This window comes from Oryx dammah, unplaced genomic scaffold, assembly GCF_014754425.2.
Source record: "Oryx dammah isolate SB20612 unplaced genomic scaffold, SCBI_Odam_1.1 HiC_scaffold_14, whole genome shotgun sequence".
Lineage (NCBI taxonomy): Eukaryota > Metazoa > Chordata > Mammalia > Artiodactyla > Bovidae > Oryx > Oryx dammah.
Window position 1 is genome coordinate 18035952 of NW_024070198.1, and position 17367 is coordinate 18053318.

General features: G+C 50.0%; 2 protein-coding genes across 3 annotated transcripts in view; both read left to right on the plus strand.

Annotated features, from left to right (window-relative positions):
* HOGA1 (4-hydroxy-2-oxoglutarate aldolase 1) overlaps positions 1–17367 on the plus strand; it is a 26931-nt gene continuing 9564 nt past the window's right edge. For both annotated transcript variants that reach the window (XR_005723562.1, XM_040255114.1), the window contains exons 1-6: positions 1–612; positions 11515–11643; positions 11837–11964; positions 12485–12619; positions 12891–12987; positions 14637–14770. Coding sequence is in view for 1 of the 2 variants with exons in the window: in XM_040255114.1 (XP_040111048.1) it covers positions 402–612; positions 11515–11643; positions 11837–11964; positions 12485–12619; positions 12891–12987; positions 14637–14770 (834 nt within the window). In the remaining variant the exon portion in view is untranslated. The remainder of the gene's footprint in view (positions 613–11514; positions 11644–11836; positions 11965–12484; positions 12620–12890; positions 12988–14636; positions 14771–17367) is intronic.
* CUNH10orf62 (chromosome unknown C10orf62 homolog) lies at positions 1601–6027 on the plus strand. The gene is made up of 2 exons (XM_040255172.1): positions 1601–1619; positions 4414–6027. Exons 1-2 carry the CDS (start codon positions 1601–1603, stop codon positions 5373–5375), a joined length of 981 nt encoding a protein of 326 aa, XP_040111106.1. The 3' UTR covers positions 5376–6027.

A 17367-nucleotide genomic window follows, 5' to 3' on the forward strand; every position in this document is an offset into this window, starting at 1 on the left:
CAGCCAGTCAGCTCAGCCAACCTTGCAACTGCCAAGCAGAAGACAGGAAGCCAGCCTGGCTCCTGGCTTTGGGGCTGGGAACTGTGGGAGGAGGGCCCAGGCCCCACTGGAGGCAACATTTAGTGTCAAGACCCCAGGAACCAGTCCTCTGGCCAAAGAGACACAGGCTTGTGGCATTTCTCCAGAGGCTCTCTAGGGGGAGGGAGGACCTCCCTGGAACCATAGGCCTAGCCTCTGACCCTGGAAACACCCAGCCTGGGCCTGCCTGAGGGCCAACAAGTCAGGGCAGGGGGCAGCAAATTTTTAACTCGGAACGTTGATCATTAACAGGGGTAGGAAAGAGTCCAAACCCAGCATCCCTCAAGGGCAGAGACCAGCTCGATCTCTAGCCTCCTACGGAGATGCTGGTCCCACGAGTCTGGTCCTCTGTGAGGCTGGGGCTGAGCAGGATCTTGTCCAGGACCCTGAAAGGCTGGCCCTCAGGGGAGGGCAGGAGGATGGACCTCTCAGGCATCTACCCACCTGTGACCACCCCTTTCACTGCCACGGCCGAGGTGGACTACGGGAAACTGGAGGAGAATCTGCATAAACTGGGCACCTTTCCCTTCCGAGGTAAGTGGGGTCTGTCCACTGGGGGAGCTGGAGGGGTGTGAGTGACCAGAGGAGGGTACACAGGCTCTGTGGAGCTGTTCACAGACAGTCGGGTACCCTGGGGGTCATTCCATTACAGGAGACGAGCAGGGGGCACTGGTCTGGGGTCAGGAGGCAGACATGAAGCTAACTGCTGGCCTGTGATCTTGGAATAAAGATCATCTCCCCCAAAGCCTTGTCAGCACCCTCTTCTGGGCAAGGCCTTCTTTGGCCAGATTAATTCCTGTTCTGCACCCTCTGAATCGTTTCCCCCTTTACACAGGGGCCTCCCCTCTCTGAGATCAGGGACAGATCAACATGCAATGCAGCCACAGGCACAATAAATGAAGATAGAAGGGGCAAGTCCCGCCCACCGCCCCACCCCGCACACCCTCTTCCGGCACCCATGGCAGTTAGCCTACGCAGTGCCATCAGTCGCTCCATTTCACAGACGGGAAGCTGGGGCTCACGCTGATGAGATCACTTGCCCAAGGTCACTCCAGCTAATAAATGGCTGAGGTGGGATTTGAACTCAAGTCAGGCTGCACGGTCACATTTGGCTTATTCCACTGCCGACCAATGCATTCCCCCCATTAGACCAGATTCCAACAAATAAGCCCTGGTCAGCCCCAACTTCCCAGGGCTTCCCAGGTGGCGCTAGTGGTAAAGAACCTGCCTGCCAGTGCAGGTGACATAAGAGACACAGGTTCGATCCCCTGGAGGAGGGCCTGGCAATTCACTGCAGCATTCTTGCCCAGAGAATCCCATGGAGTCACAAAGAGCTGGACACAACTAAAGTGATTTAGCACACACAGCACCAACTTGGGGATGGAGTGGTTCTGACCGGGGCGATGCAGTGGAGCAGTTCAGAACATGGACTCTCGATTCAAACCACAGCTCAACCACTGACTTAGCTGTGAGATAAATCTCTCCAGACCTCAGTTGCCCCATCTGACACGTGGGAGTAATAATGGCCACATTACAGGAGGGTTGGGAGAAAAATCTGAGGGAATGCAAGTGAGAGCATGCTGTAAACTGTGGAGGGTGATATACATTAGCAGGTATGGACTCCAATGATGGCGCTGATTAGAATAACAGTATGATCACCTCTGTGGCAGAGATGCATTGTGACCGCACCTGCTGGCCTAATGGAAACCCCTTTCATATCTCTGTGCTCAGGCGATGTGACCCTTCCCTAGGACACAGTGAGTGCCCTGTGGATGCCCACATTGAGCAGTGACACAAAGGGTATTTCTGCTGGGGCCCAGCTCCCTGGAGCCTGAAGGTTTGAGCTGAGGCCTGATTCTCTTGAAGCAAAGTAAGCTCCTTGACTCTCTGAGAGAAGACTGGGCCTCACCTCCCAGGTTCAAGGACACTCTAGTGCGAGGGGCGGGGAGGGTGGACTTTGATCTGGGGTCTGTGTGCACCCAGACTCTTCTCTGTACCCTTCCTTCCCTCCCCTACCCCGCTCACTGCTGCAGGGGGGTACTAGGGTGCCTGGGAGCATGGCTGCTGTGACTTTGGCAGACTAGCCACCGGTCCATTTCCCATACAACGTACGCAGGCGTCAGCTCCCACCTCAGCTCTCTCTTACCCCCACACACGTGGGAGCTGGGCACTGTATGGAAGAACCCAACATCCAGGGTTAGAAGACTTGTAGGAGTACGTTTCTGCCTGTTACGACCTTGGAAAAACCACTGAAACTCTCTAATCCGGTTTTCTCATTTTAGAATGAGAACTGGGCCACAGCGTTCAACGCAGTTCTTCTAAGGAGCCCAAACCTGAGGCCCTGGCACAGAGAATATCGGGCTCTATGGCCCTGTCACAGCTCCCAGGAAGCAGTCAGAATGCCTGGGAAAGGGGCAATGAGCCACTTTAGCTCGAAAATCTGTGTCTCTCTTGCTGGATCTTTGCCTCTTTTGGCAGCCCAGGTTTCAGGGGCAGGGGAGGGAACCATCACACATCCCACTGCCAGGGCGTCCTGCAATGAATTAAAGGTTCTCCAAACAGGAGATGATCAATAGGCTGCCTGGGTGGCTTAGATGGTAAAGAATCTGCCTGCAATGCTGGACATATGGCTTTGATCTCAGGGTCGGGAAGATCCCCTGGAGAAGGAAATGGCAACCCACTCCAGTATTCTTGCCTGGAGAATCCCATGGACAGAGGAATCTGGCAGGATACAGTCTGTGGGGTCACACAGAGTTGGTCATGACTGAGCAAATATAGACAGGATTAAAAAAAAAAAAGGGATTCTGTCTTTGAGGAATCAGTGAACAGTTAAGAGATTCTTCAGGAAGACATTGCCTGAAACTTTTTATTATTTATTTAGCATTATTAATTTGTATTAATTATTTGAATGAAGAATATTCATTTAAATAAAACTTATAACCGAAGAAAAAAAGGGAAGGGCTTTTGCGGGAGGGCATTTTGCAGGAGGGCCGTTTGTCCCTGAACTCACACCCACAAACAACCTCAAAGATGAACTTTGAATTGTTATTTCCAAATGAGGTTAGTGGATTACCCCAGAGCTACTCCAGCAGGAGCAGAGAGATGATGTTTCCCATAAAACTTGAAGCTTCTTATTTCCTTATTATGTAGGCAAGTCCATAGATTCTTGTGATGTGTCATATTAATATTTTGTGTATATTGAAGCCATTCACTTGTTAGATGTTTAAAATATTACAATTTTTATAACTGTATTTTGGCATTTAAAAAAATGTGCTATATGCCTCTGGGAGTGACCCAGGCCTGTCTCTACCCTGAAAGGCCCTCGGTATAACTTGGGATTGAGGGCCAAACTCTCGGTTGTCTTTAACTACAAGAGCCTGGCCAGCCAGCCCACCCATTCATCACCTGAGCTGTGTGCATTTACAGGGGAGTCAGGAGTAGGGGCAGGAGAAGGCAATGGCACCCCACTCCAGTACTCTTGCCTGGAAAATCCCATGGATGGAGGAGCTTGGTGGGCTGCAATCCATGGGGTCACTAGGAGTCGGATACTACTGAGCGACTTCATTTTCACTTTTCGCTTTCATGGATTGGAGAAGGAAATGGCAACCCACTCCAGTGTTCTTGCCTGGAGAATCCCAGGGCCGGGGGAGCCTGGTGGGCTGCCGTCTATGGGGACGCACAGAGTCGGACACGACTGACACGACTTGGCAGCAGCAGGAGTAGGCGCGAAGTCTGGGTTTGCAAGGGCATCACTAAGGCAAGAGGTAGCAGCCCCCAACCTGAAAGAGCCCCAAGGATCGGGGCTGGGTGAAGTTGCCTATTCTGTGTTTTCTGCCTTCTCAGCCCAATTGTGACCTCATGTTACTTCAGAATGAGCCCCTCCCTTTTTCTTCTAATGGGGCTAGTGGCTGCAAGTGGAGATGGAATGCTCTGAGCCAACAGTGCAGTAGGCCCTGCATGGGGGTGGGGTGGGGGGTGGGGGGTGGGGGTGGGGAGGCATGAGGCTTAGGCAACAAGGAACGGATGCCAGCCCAGTCAAGAAGGCCCTTCAGCCATGGCCAGCTTGACCCAGCAGACTCTGTCCCTTGGGGACCACCAGATGAGGACAAAAAGAAACCAAAGACTAAAGGATAAGAAGGCCTGGTTTGCAAAATAGATCCCAAGCAGGAGGCAGAAGGGACTCCGAATTGGGGAAGCTACTCTTTCACTGACCTCAGGAACAGCTGTCAGAGTGGGAGAAAGGTCCTGGGCCTCAGGCCGTTCCTGTCAGGTTGGACAGAAAGGATTGTGTGGTCTCTCCATACCCCGCCCCTCAACCACCTTCCTCACAATGAGGTTTATTGCTGAGGCGGGAGGGGCATCCTAGGGAGGGTGCAGTGGGGGGCCTGCCTGCCAGACATCCTCAGAGAGCCTGTCCTTTCAAGCATGAACCAGACCATCTGGACTCCCCGACTCCCAGTGTGCTCTTAGCTCTGCCCGCCTGGCGTGGGGTCCTGGAGCCCTTCTTGGAGCTCATCCAGCAACCATCATGCAGGGTGGTGCTGGGGACCGCCCTGTTACTGGGAGGTGGAGGCCTCGTGTTGTGGATGCAGAGGAAGAGGAAAAGGAAGACAGATTCTGAGACTGCCCAAGAGGTACAGGAGCCAACAGAGAGTGAGAAATCTAATGATGCGAGTTGGATCAAATCGCACTTTAGCCGTCTTTCCGAGGAGAAGCTGGCCGCCAGCAACACTGCCTGCCTCCACACCGCCGGGCCCAGCAGCTCCGCCACTGCTCCACAGCCGGACAGTGGCAGCGGGGAGGCCAGCACCACGATTCGCGTGGAGACCTTCACCACGCGGCAAGGAGACGAGGGCATGGCCCTTCACCGGGAGACCTTCACCAGCAAGCAGAGAATGTCTGGGACTTCCGTGACCAAAGAGACCCACAAGGAGTCTGGGAAGTCCTCGTCCGCGGAGGAGGCCACGTGGGCCACCGTGGCCGCCTGTACCAAGGAGATTGACACCAAGGGGCAGCAGCTGGCTAACTCCATGTTGCAACGGGCCACGGCCTGCCAGAACTCGGGCCACCTGGAGACCAAGGACATCAACCAGGAGGAGCTGAAGGCCCTCGAGGAGGTGGAGATGAAGCTGAAGGGGAATTTCCTCACCCAGCGGGAATCCACCGTAGCTGGCGCCAACCACACACACACCTACCACAGCCACTGCCACCACGGCCAGCAGGGTTATCCAAACCACCAGTCCCACAGCCTGCCCAACCGCAGCCCCCAGGGCTACCACCCCTTTAAAGCCACCTAACCACAGATGGAGATGCCCCTTCCCCCGGCAGGGCTGGCACACAAACACAGGCATCCTGTGTGGCCCATCTCTCTGATGGGGCAACCTATGTGGCCCAGAATAAGATGCTGCTGCCCAACTCCCTTCTTCCTCAGGCCCCCTACAAGGGGTCGCGAGCCCCTTCAGCTCCATGAGTGGGGTCTGCCCCTGATGGCCCCTGATGAGGGAGAGCTGGGGAGAATTGAGGCAGCTGAGGCAGACTCTCAGGCCCCTGAAGAACCCCTGAGAGAAAATGGGAGAGGCAGATCCCAGGAGCAGCCGAGAGCAACACACTGATGTCAAATGCCTGAGCTGAGCCAGTAAAGCCTTGCATACCCTTACTCTTGAGTCTGGAGGCTCTGTGGCCAGCCCCGGGTCTGGGCGGGCCTCTGGGGAGAGTGTTCCTCCTCCCAAGTCCTCTTCCGGTAGGCTGGTTCAAGGATCCCTAAATTCGCTTCTGGGGTCTTAGGTTCTGGGCATGGGAAATCTCCATAGGGCTCGACTCCCGCTTACCTGCTGCTGCCAGCGGAGGAAGCAGCAGCCAGGAGCTGGGGCTGCGGGGAAGTCTGGTGCGGTGCGGGTGGGAAGTAAGTAGGGGTGGGATGTAGGTCTACAGTCCTCTTGGTGCTGCTCTCTCCCCTCCCCCACTGGGATCGTGCTGGTGCCTCCCCACCAGCTACCTTCAGAGCCACGGTACTGGGCTATGTACTCTCTCTCCTGGTTTATGCTGCTGTTGCTGGGGCTGGGGCTGCCATGCTGCAGTACTACTAAGTAGGAGCATCACTCCTCATACTACAATCGCTCCCCCTGCCTTTAAAACATTTTTAATATTTATTGATTTAGGCTGTGCCAAGTCTTAGTGGCAGTATGTGGGTCTTTAGCTGTGGCATCTGGGCTCTACTTTCTGATCAGGAATCAAACCTGGGCCCCCTGTACTAGGAGCGTGGCTGCTGCTGCTGCTGCTAAGTCGCTTCAGTCGTGTCCGACTCCGTGCGACCCCACAGATGGCAGCCCACCAGGCTCCCCCGTCCCTGGGATTCTCCAGGCAAGAACACTGGAGTGGGTTGCCATTTCCTTCTCCAATGCGTGAGAGTGAAAAGCAAAAGTGAAGTCCCTCAGTCATGCCCGACTCTTAGCTACCCCATGGACTGCAGCCTACCAGGCTCCTCCGTCCATGGGGAGTGTGGAGTCGTAGCCATTGGGCCACCAGGGAAATCCCTCCCTCCAACCACCACCTTTTTTTAAGTTTTTAGTACATGCCACGCTCTGTGTCATGTTACAGCACAGACCCAAGAGGAAGGTATTACGTTATCTCCACTTTGCAGGTGAGGCTCAGAGGTGTAACCTTCTCAGAGGTGGCAGGGACAGTAGGTGGATATTGCTGGGGTCAGAGCCCAGTGTGGCCTGACTCCAGAGCCCATACCCCTAATCCCTGCCCTGTGCTGCTCCCTGGTCTGGGGCCCACTGTCCCCTGAACTGTTGTCTCTCAGAATCGTCCCTGTCCTCTTCCCACATGTCCTGACATGCTCTGTGCAAGAGACCCGCAAGCCTGGGACTCTCCCTACCTCCTCTTTCTGGGTCCCAAGAAGCCATTTTGGGGGCAAATGATGACGTCCCTGTTAAGCTGTTAAAGGGAGACGGCAGTCTTCCCCAGGAAACTTGAGAGAAGTCAGCTACACAGCACTGTCTAACCCCCAGTGTCTCCTTTACATAGACATTTCTTACCATTTGTATCTATTATGGATTTACCAGTGGTTTCCAAACTGTGGGCCTCAAACTCCAGGAAGGAGGTGCCTAGAATCATTGCAAAGAATGGATAAATCTATAAACACTCTAAATGTTGTCAATTGTGACTTTATGGAGCACAGTCAGGAGTATTTGAATATTTCTGACACTACTAATCAGTGACTATATAAACGTTGCTATGTGTGTGTGTAAGGTACTTCATAATAAAAATCTTAATTGGGAAAAAAATGGAGCCAATCGTACTGGAAAATGTTGGAAGATGGTAATTAGACAGAAACCAAAAGCAGTGAGTTTTGGCTTCTGAAAATGATTGTTAAAATATGTACATTTGTCTGAAAGACCTTAAATCCCTTATTAAAGACTAAATACATAAAATTTCAGATTAGCTAATTATGACTTTGGAATCTTAGCTTTTAAAAAGTTTCAAACTGGCTAAAATTTCAAATAAGGTCTGCAGTTAGTATTGTACTCATGTTCACTCTCTGGTTTTGATCACTGTTCTCTAATTAGGTATAATGACAGAGGGATGTATGGAAATCCTCTGTACCATTTTTGCAGCTTTCCTGTAAATCTGAAGGTAGTTCAAGTTAAAAGTCAAAAAATTATTGGACAATTCAGTTATGAGCTCATGTCAAAGTTTTACTACAGTTGTACTTAAAGGAAAATAGCTTTAAGGAGCCAATTCAAGTATAAACTCTTGGTGAGGATATTTTTTATAAGAAAGGAGAACGGTTAAATCATTGTTAGACTAGATAGAAAAGTTAACAGTCACTAGCCTCTTGCCTGAGAGTCTGCTGGGGGTTGGGGGTGGTGGCTGGTTTCCCAGATCAAGGCTTAATTCCATTAAAATTCATTAGGAAATTGCTTCAGCATTTCATCAGGAACTTTCCTTTCTTCCTAGTGGGAGGTATGAATTACATCACGCAGAAAAGTTCTGCCCCAGACCAGGTTTGGGATAATTTTTCTTTTATACTACCAATTGTCAACACATAGGTCAACAGGCAGTGTGCTAGGTGTCACAGAGGAGGCCAAAATGAGGGAGATGCCGTCCTTGACCTAGATTCTTCTAGACTAGTGCTGAGCAAGGACAAAACACTGTGGAGTCCAGTGCGGAGGGGGTTTGAGGAAGGCTTCAAGGTCCTTGCAGCATGTGGGGGGCTGCAACTAAGGAGGTGTTCTGGGCAGAGGGAAGAACAGGAGCAAAGGCATACTGCAGGAAGATGGTCGTGTGTCTGGGGGCTCTGACAGTCAGTTTGTCTGGAAGGGAGTGTTTAGAGATCAGCAACAGGGGAGGAGGAAAAGCCTGAAAAGTGACTCCAAAGCCTCAAGCCAAGGAGGACTTAGGAAAATGTCTGTTCAATTTCCTCATTTCACAGCAGAGGCCAGTTGGAGAAATTTTTCCTAGTCCCAACAGGTGGGGGTAAGGGAGGTTGAAGGATTCTGAGGATCTCCACGCAGTTTTGAGGAGACAGCAGGGAAGGACTAGGAACAGGCAAGAGAAGTTCAGAGGAAACATGCTCAGGGAAGATTGGATTCCAGGAAGACTTCTCGGAGGAGGTGGCAATGATGATGGGCCAAGGTGTATGATACTGACTGGAGAAGCTCCTTACGTAAAAGAGATTGTGCTTCCTCTTGGCCACAGTAAGTCACCCTGTTGCTTGTGTGTCTTCAGCCTCCACCCAACTCCTCTTATCAGGCCACACTGGCTCCTGGAGGACCTGGAGTAACCATGTGGCAAGGGAGAGAAGCTTCTCACATGAGCCTCTTTCCTGTCGGAGCTGGAGGGGCTGAGAGGTCCCTGAATGCAGCCTCCCCTCCCATACCAGTCACCGTCCCCGTCCTCAGATTGAAAGTTGCCATGATCCAGTTTTAAGGTTTGAGCACTTCCTCTGACTCCATAATGACTATAGCTACTTGAGTGCTGGGTTCTGTCTATTGTAGGCATTTGTAGATAGGATCTCATTTAAACTTCACATAACTTTAAAAAGGGCACTAAAATTACCCCCATTTTCCAGTTGAGGAAGCTGAAGTTTGATTAAGCTATTTGCTCAAGAGAGCAGAGCTGGCAAGGGGCCACACCGGGAGTTAAACTTGGGCTCTAGGTGCCAGCTCTGCTGCCCCCTGCTTCCCCAGCGCTCACTTTCCTCATCCGCCACCCATCCGGAGTTCTGGTCTTTCCTCTTCCTTAGCCCTGCCTCCACACCCAGCGGCATACTGGGCCTGAACCTGGACATCTGGTCAAGGAAAAGGAGGGGGTTCTTGGCAGTATCACTTCACAGACTTCAAAGTGCTTTTTTTCTCATATATTTTCTCATTTGAGCCTTTAAGACAGCTCTATAAGGTAGGATTGAAGTGCCCTTATTGTCCGGAGTCTCAGAGAGCCATGTAACTTGCCCAACAGCCAGAGGGGCCTGAGTCCAGTGCTTGCCTGACTCTATCACCCTTCCTCTTCCCCAGCCTGGACTCACTGCCTTCTGGAGAGTCAGGTCTGGGTTGGATGCTCCCTTAAGTAAAACGAGGAGAGGCCACTAGGAGTCTGGAGCACAGGGCCTGCTTCGCCCACTTGCTCCCACCCCCGGCCAAGCCCAAGACCCAGCCATCCTGCTGTTTAGGCCAAGTCCGCCTGTGGGACACGGAGGTTTCTGGACTTGGCCACCAGAATGAAAGGGGACTTGGCAGTGAGTGACTACGGCTGGAGGCGTGTCTGCGTCAAGAAGCCCCCTTCAGGAGGGCTTGGGGAGGCAGGAGCTGAAGCTTGGCCTCTAAATCCTTAGCCAGAGGCTACTGGGCCTGTCATGGCTGGACTGGAGCCCTCTCTGGGGCTGGCAACTCTGCGAGTGGGACGGTCCACTGAGAAATCAGAGGGAGAAGAAGGTTTCTACCATGGGCTGACGTGGAGGAGCTGATGCTGAGGCGATGGTCTAACAGAAGCAGAAAGCTATTTGCCTCCAGATGTTCTCTGCAATGTTACCAAGACACGAACTTGGGGGAGAAATGCTAAGTATCCAGGAAGTTCTTCCGGCAGCCCGCTCAGTAGACTTGATGGGATAGTGAACAGCACAGAGAAAGCCTTGTGGTGTAAAGCTGACTCCCCACCAACACTGTGTCCTCTTAAGGATGACTCACGGGAACAATCTTTCTCGGTCCCAGTGCCAGGAAAATCTGTGTTTCTCCAGGGCAGCTGCTTTGCTTTATCTTGATTTCTACATATCTGTCAGCTGACTACATTTCCCTTTTAGCTTTGACTGTCAGGAACCTCCAAATCAGATATCTGTCAGAACTGAATGGCAGCGATTTTGTATATTAATATAGCCCCCACCTTCTTTCCTTTCTCCCCAGTAGTCTTCTATGTATTAATAATCTTTGTGTATTGTATGCTACATTTAAGGGAAAAAATTGGGGGATGGGATGGAGAGGAGAAAGAAGAGGAAAGAGAAAGTTGAATGAGAAAAGCTGAGAGGAAAATGGTTTTGCATTGCCTTTAGATGCAGTTGAAGAGCAGCAGTTCTACTGGTCTCTTGCGGATATGAAATGATTGACACCTCTAATGTTAGAAACCTCACAAATTGGATAAAACAGGAAATGCAAAATAAAATAATGAGATGCCACTTTTGATCCAGAAAATCGGCAAGAATTTGTTCTGACAATACTCAGTATTGATGTGAATGAGCACTCACAGTTTTTTCTCTGTGCTGCTACCTATGGACTGGCTAACTGGAAGTCTGGCACGTGAAAGTGCATTTACCTGCGACTCAGCCATCACACACCTAAGAGAAACTCTTAAACTGTTGGTTTCAGCATTGTTTATAATAGCAAAATAGGAAACATTCTAAATGTCAAAAGGAGAATGAAAAGTAAGTTGTGGTGTAACTTCCCAAGACAGTATTATATAGCAATGAAAACGAATGAATCGGTGGACAAAGCTCAAAACATCATGGTGAGCAAAAATGGCAAAGAGCAGATTATGTGATTCCATTTCTATAAAGTCTTAATAGGCAAAAAATCCATTATATATTGCTTATGGCTCCAGATTTGTGTTTTAAGGGTAAAAGGACACGAATGGGAACCTTGACCACTTGAGACAGGCTAGAGACAAGGAAGAGATGGGGGAGGTCGTCGAGGGTGCTGGGTACACTGATGTGGATTATATTATTATCTATTCTCTTCGGTGTGCTGAAATATCTCATTAAAACAAACAAAAAAAATGGTGTGAACACTGTCACTGCAACAGGGGACAGCACTCTGCCCGCCTCAGGACAAAGATGGGAAGGAAATGTGTGAAAAACAGTGGTGCTGTGGAGGTAGGAGCCTGGGTGAGTTAAGACCGATGGCCAGTTTTTCACAAGCAGGTGGTAAGGTGTTGCTTCTCTTGCAGGCTTCGTGCTCCAGGGCTCCAATGGCGAGTTCCCCTTCCTGACCAGCAGTGAGCGCCTGGAGGTGGTGAGCCGCGCACGCCAGGCCCTGCCCAAGGACAAGCTCCTGCTGGCCGGCTCCGGCTGCGAGTGTGAGGCCTGAATGCCCGGGCCTGGCGGTGGCTGCGTGGGGGGGGGCTGGCTCCCTGGCCTGGAGCTGGGTTTCGTCTAGGTCTTGCTCTATCTCTTCTGCGTCCCTTGCTTGCCTCGGTCCTAGTCTGGTCCTCTCCCTCCTGCCCTCGCCCACCATGGCCTGTAGGGAAGACTTCTTTCTTCCTCCTGTAGCTACTCAGGCCACGGTGGAGATGACGGTGAGCATGGCCCAGGTCGGGGCTGACGCCGCCATGGTGGTGACCCCTTGCTACTATCGTGGCCGCATGAGCAGTGCCGCCCTGATTCACCACTACACCAAGGTGGGTTAAGGTGGGGGTGTGGGTTTGAGGCCTGGGCCCAGAGGAAGCTGGGTGGAGCAGAGATTCTGCCCAGGGAGGGGAGGGGAGAAGCTAGAAGCAGAGTGGTGAGCTGACTTCCCATGAACAGCAGCTTGGGAGAGGGGAGGGACACCACCAGGTGCCAGCTGTGTGACCGTGGGCAACTGACCTAACCCTGCTGTGTCGCTCTTCCCGCCCTCCTCAAATGGGAGGAATAATTAATCTTCCTCCAGGGAGGATTAGATCAATCAAAACGAAAAGGACTTGGAGCCGTGCCTGGCACACAGCAGTCTTAAGTGTCACCCAGGATCAGTGCTTCCAGTTGGGGTGCCCAGCTCTGTGGCTTCTCACCCAGGAGGTGGGCCAGCCCGGGCAGTCCTGCACTGCCCCAGGCTCCAGCCGCCTCTGGCCTGTGGCAGCGGCCCCTCTTCTCTGCACCCTCAGGTGGCTGACCTGTCTCCAATTCCTGTGGTGCTGCGCCCCCTCTTCTCTGCGCCCTCAGGTGGCTGATCTGTCTCCAATTCCTGTGGTGCTGTACAGCGTCCCAGCCAACACGGGGCTGGACCTGCCCGTGGATGCGGTGGCCACACTTTCCCAGCACCCCAATATTGTGGGCATCAAGGACAGCGGGGGTGACGTGAGTGGCAGTGGCCCTCAGCCGGGGACTCCTCCTTCTCTTCTCCTTTGATACTGACTTCAGGGCAGCTCTAGGACCTGCTTCAGTCCTGGGCTCTGGTGTGGGTTCCCTCTGTCCTCTGGGCTCTCTGGGGTTCATCTGAATCAAGGGGGGCATCTCTCTGGGACCTTGACTCTCATTCTCCCACACTTGCCCAGCCCCTAGCCCTCAGCCAGGCCGGCAACAGAGCCTGTGGGGCCCAGCTCTCACACTAGCTTGGCCGTTATTACAGGTGACCAGGATTGGGCTGATTGTTCACAAGACCAGGAGTCAGGATTTCCAGGTGTTGGCCGGATCGGCTGGCTTCCTACTGGCCAGCTATGCTGTAGGTAGGCCTCCCAGTCCTCTCAGACTGTGACGAGTGGTCATGATACAGGCAGCTGGGTTCTTTTGGGAAAGACGCTGAAGGCCAGGACTGTGTGGACAGGGGGCTTTTGCCAGCCTGCCTGCTGGGAAACCTCAGAGATATGTCTCACCACTTACTTATCTGAATAGTGGATGCTTCTAAGTGACCTTGTTAGGCGGAGGAGGGTGGCTGTGAACAATCCCCTGGCCTGTAGTGGGGATGCCTGCAGTTTGTTCTAAGTCCCAAGCTCCCTGCTTAGGTGACAAATTTAGCTCCTTTAATCTTACCTTGTAAATCATCCTCTAAAGGCAGAGGCCTTGGGGCGCTTCCCACCAGTCTGGGAGTGCATTTTCCTCTCTCCCTGGGCCCAGGCCAGAAAGAATTGTCAGGCCTGCAGGGTTGGTCTGGGGATCTTCAGCTGACTGATCAGACTCTGTTGCAGTCTAGGATCCTAGGAATGTTACTGTTTAGACCAAGTGCTCTTGTCTGCTTGGGGTCAAGGTCCCTGAGTTCAGACTGGATTTGGGCCCCGGAGGGGAGGGGAGCACCTACTCCCATCAGCTGAAGCCTCAGTGATTTGAGATTTGAGTTGCTTTTCCAGCGATGCAGGGGACAATGCTGCTTCATGTTCTCTCTGGTCTCTGCAGATTTTGGCTTGTGGTATATGTTCTGCATAACTCCCCTCTTCCCTGTCACAGTCTCTAAAGGGGAGAGTTAGGGGAGACCCATTTATGCTTCCTTCCTGAGTGTGGTAGGTGGAAATAGCACTGGAGATCTAAGCTGGTATCTGAGCTCTGCCATTTATTCACTGACTACCACTGGGCAAGGTAAACGACCTCTCTGGGCCTGAGTTCTTACTCAGCAAAGCAGAGAGATGTGAGGATTAGAGAGCATTGGCCCTGTGTCTGTCATAGCCCTTGACACAGTAGGTTTTTGATAAACAGCAGTTATATTCACTCATGAGAAATGCCCCCTCTCTCTCCAGTCTTGAGGCCACTCTGCTTTGAGTCACTCCTAACTAGCTTTGCAATCACACTAAACAGGCTGGCAGAAGTGGCAGAACTTCCGAGATCACAGCCAGCCCGTTTCCATTGCCCAGAGGAGAGCAAAGAGGACCAGCGAGTGTTAGATGACTTGTCCAAGTTCACACAGCCAATGGGAGGAAACGCCGGGTCTCCTGACTAAGTCTAGGGCTCATTCTCCTCCCCCACGACTGTCCCAGGCTGAATTCACTGGGGGGAATACAGTTTCCATAGAGCAGAGGCTTCCCATCCATGCCATCCCCTTCCAGGGCTGATGAGTCAGGGGGCAATTGCAGGAGTGTGGAGGTGCCAACTGGCAGGTGGGACTTTACCATGGGGGAGACGGGCATGAGGGAAAGGAACCGTCCTTGAGTCAGCCTTCAGGCTCTGTTCCTTGCCCCTCAGCCTGTGGGATTCTATTTTGAATATGCTGGCAAGGTTCTCTCTGGAAATCTGTACTCCGTAAACTCACAGACCGTGTCTCAGATGTGGCTCACTGGTGGCCTAAAAATCCGCAGCCCCCCAGAAGGAAGAGGTGCTGGGGACCAAGATTTGGAATTCTCTTCGAGAAGAGGCTCTAGCTGATATTCTGCCTTTTACCCTGTGGCAGGAGCTGTGGGGGGCGTGTGTGCCCTGGCCAATGTCCTGGGGGCTCAGGTGTGCCAGCTGGAGAGACTCTGCCTCACAGGGCAATGGGAAGATGCCCAGAAACTGCAGCACCGCCTCATTGAGCCAAACACTGCGGTGAGCTCCCAGCCCATGGGCCCAGCGTGGGGGTGGTCTGTGTCCTTGTTGGAACAGGAGCCAGTGCTGGCACCGGGGTCCCTCCTTGTTCTCTCCTCTTTCAGAAAGGCCTTTTAGAGAACATCCCAGTGTGGGAAACTCTTTGTGCCTCCTCAGAAAATCTTGACTTCAGACAAAGTCGAGCCCTGTTGGTTCTCAAACTTAAGTGTGCATTAGAATTCATTCAGGGAGTTGGTTAAAATTCTGCTCCTTTAGACCCAGGAATATCACTGAGACAAACGTCCTAGGTGACTGTGACATAGGGAATCCTGGAACCATACTTAGAGATACACTGCCTAGAGAGGGGGGACCATGGGCCTTTATGTCAGCTTTATAAGGGGCCAGATCCTGAAAAATGGAATGACAGATTAATAAAACCGTGAGAAGCCTGGAGGTATTCAGAGCCCAGCTTTCCCAGGAGAGTCCTGTCTTCAAATAATCCATTCTGCAGTCAGAGCGTGTACCCCAAGTCTGTGTTGGGCAAATCAAGGGGAAGAGGCAAAGTGGAATGCCGGTCAAGTGCAGGCAATGCTGTGCTGAGCCATACTGGAGTCTGAGGCAAAAAGAAAAACGTGTGTCCCTGGAGACATGTTTTCATTTATACTTTAAATTAAACTTTTTACTCTAGTATCACTGTGGATTCACATGATAAGAAACAATACAGGGAGATTCCATCTACCCATTCCCGTTTACCCCAATGGTAACATCTTACAAAACTATAGCACAATATCACAACCAGGATTTTGACTAACATAGTCAAGATATAGAATATTTCCATTACCGTAAGGATCTCTTATGCTATTCTTTTATACCTACTCACCTCCTGCCCCCACCCGCTCCTTAACCCCTGGCAGCCACAAATATGTTCATTTCTGTAATTTTATCAGTTCAAGATGGTTATATAAATGGAATAAGATCATCTAGAACCTTTTGAAATTTGCTTTTTTTTCACTCAGCATAATTTTCTGGAGATTCATTCAAACACATGTATCAGTTCTGTTTTATTATTGAATGTGTCCAGAAACAGCTTTGGTTAACCATTTACCTATTGAAGGATAGCTGGTTGTTCCCAGTTTGGGGCTGTTAAAAGCTGCTGTGAACATTCATGAACAGATTTTAGTATAAGTTTTCATTTTTTCTGGGATAAATACAGAACTGGTGGGTTGTATAATGTTTGCATACTTAGTGTTTTAAGAAACTGACCAACTTTTTTCCAGAGTAAGTGTACCATTTTGTATTTTTGTTGTTGTTAGTTGTGTCCAACTCTTTTGTGACCCTATGGAATGCAGCCTGCCAGGCTCCTATGTCTGTGGGATTTCACAGGGAAGAATACTGGAGTGGGTGGTCATTTCCTTCTCCAACTTTGTATTTACATCAGTGTAAATGTATGAGTGACCCAGTTTCTCTGTATCCTCAACAGCATTTGGTGTTGTGACTTTTTTTTCATTCTGATAGGCATGTTGTGACATCTCATTGTGGCTTTAATTTACATTTTTCTGATAGCTAATGCTATTGAACCTCTTATAATGTATTTCTTTGCCATTTATATGAAATTTTTCCACTATTGAGTTTTTTTTTCTTTTCTTTTTTTTTTTCACTATTGAGTTTTAGAAGTTCTTTATACCTTCTAGATACTAGTCCTTTGTCAAAAATGTTGTCTGCAAATACTTCCCCCAGTCTGTAGTTTATCTTTTCATCCTCTTAACAGATAGAGCAAAAGTTTTTTAATTTTAAGGAAGTCTAATTATCAATATTTACTTTTATGTTTATGCTTTTGATGCAAGCCTAAGAACTCTTTTCTTAGCACAAGATTGTGAAGTTTTTCTTTTCTTTTTCCTAAAAGTTTTATGTTTTACAAGCCTGTGACCCATTTTGAGTTAATTTTTGTAAAACGTATGAGACTTAGATCAAGGTTCATTTTTTTTTTTTCTTTTCTTTTTTGGCCTGTAGATATCCACTTGCTCCAGCACCATCTGTTGAAAAGATGATCTTTCCTTTATTGAATTACTTTTGCACCTTTGTCAAAAATCAGCTGGGTGTATTTGTGTGGGTCTATTTCTGGATTCTCTATTCTCTCCATTGATCTATCCCTCTGCAGTACCACACAGACTTGATTATTGTAGGTGTATAATAAATCTTGAAATCAGCTACACCGATTCTCCTACTTTGTTCTTTTCTTCCCCCAAATTGTTTTAACTAATCTAAATCTTTTGTCTTGCCATATACATTTTAGAAAAATATTATCTATAAATACTTTTGCTAGGATTTTGGTAGGAATTGTCTTAAACGTGTACACCAATTTGGGAACAACTGACATTTTTGCTTTGTTGTCTTCAAATCCTTGAATAGGATATATCTCCATTTACGTAAACCTTCTTTGACTTATTTCGTCAGCATTTTATAGCTTTTGGAGCACAAGTTCTCTACAAGTTTTGAGAGATTTACACCTAAGTGGCTCATATTTTTGAGTGATTGTAAATGATATTGTATTTTTAATTTCACTATCAAATATTCATTGCTAGTATGTATAGGAACCAGCTGATTTTCGCTTATCTCAT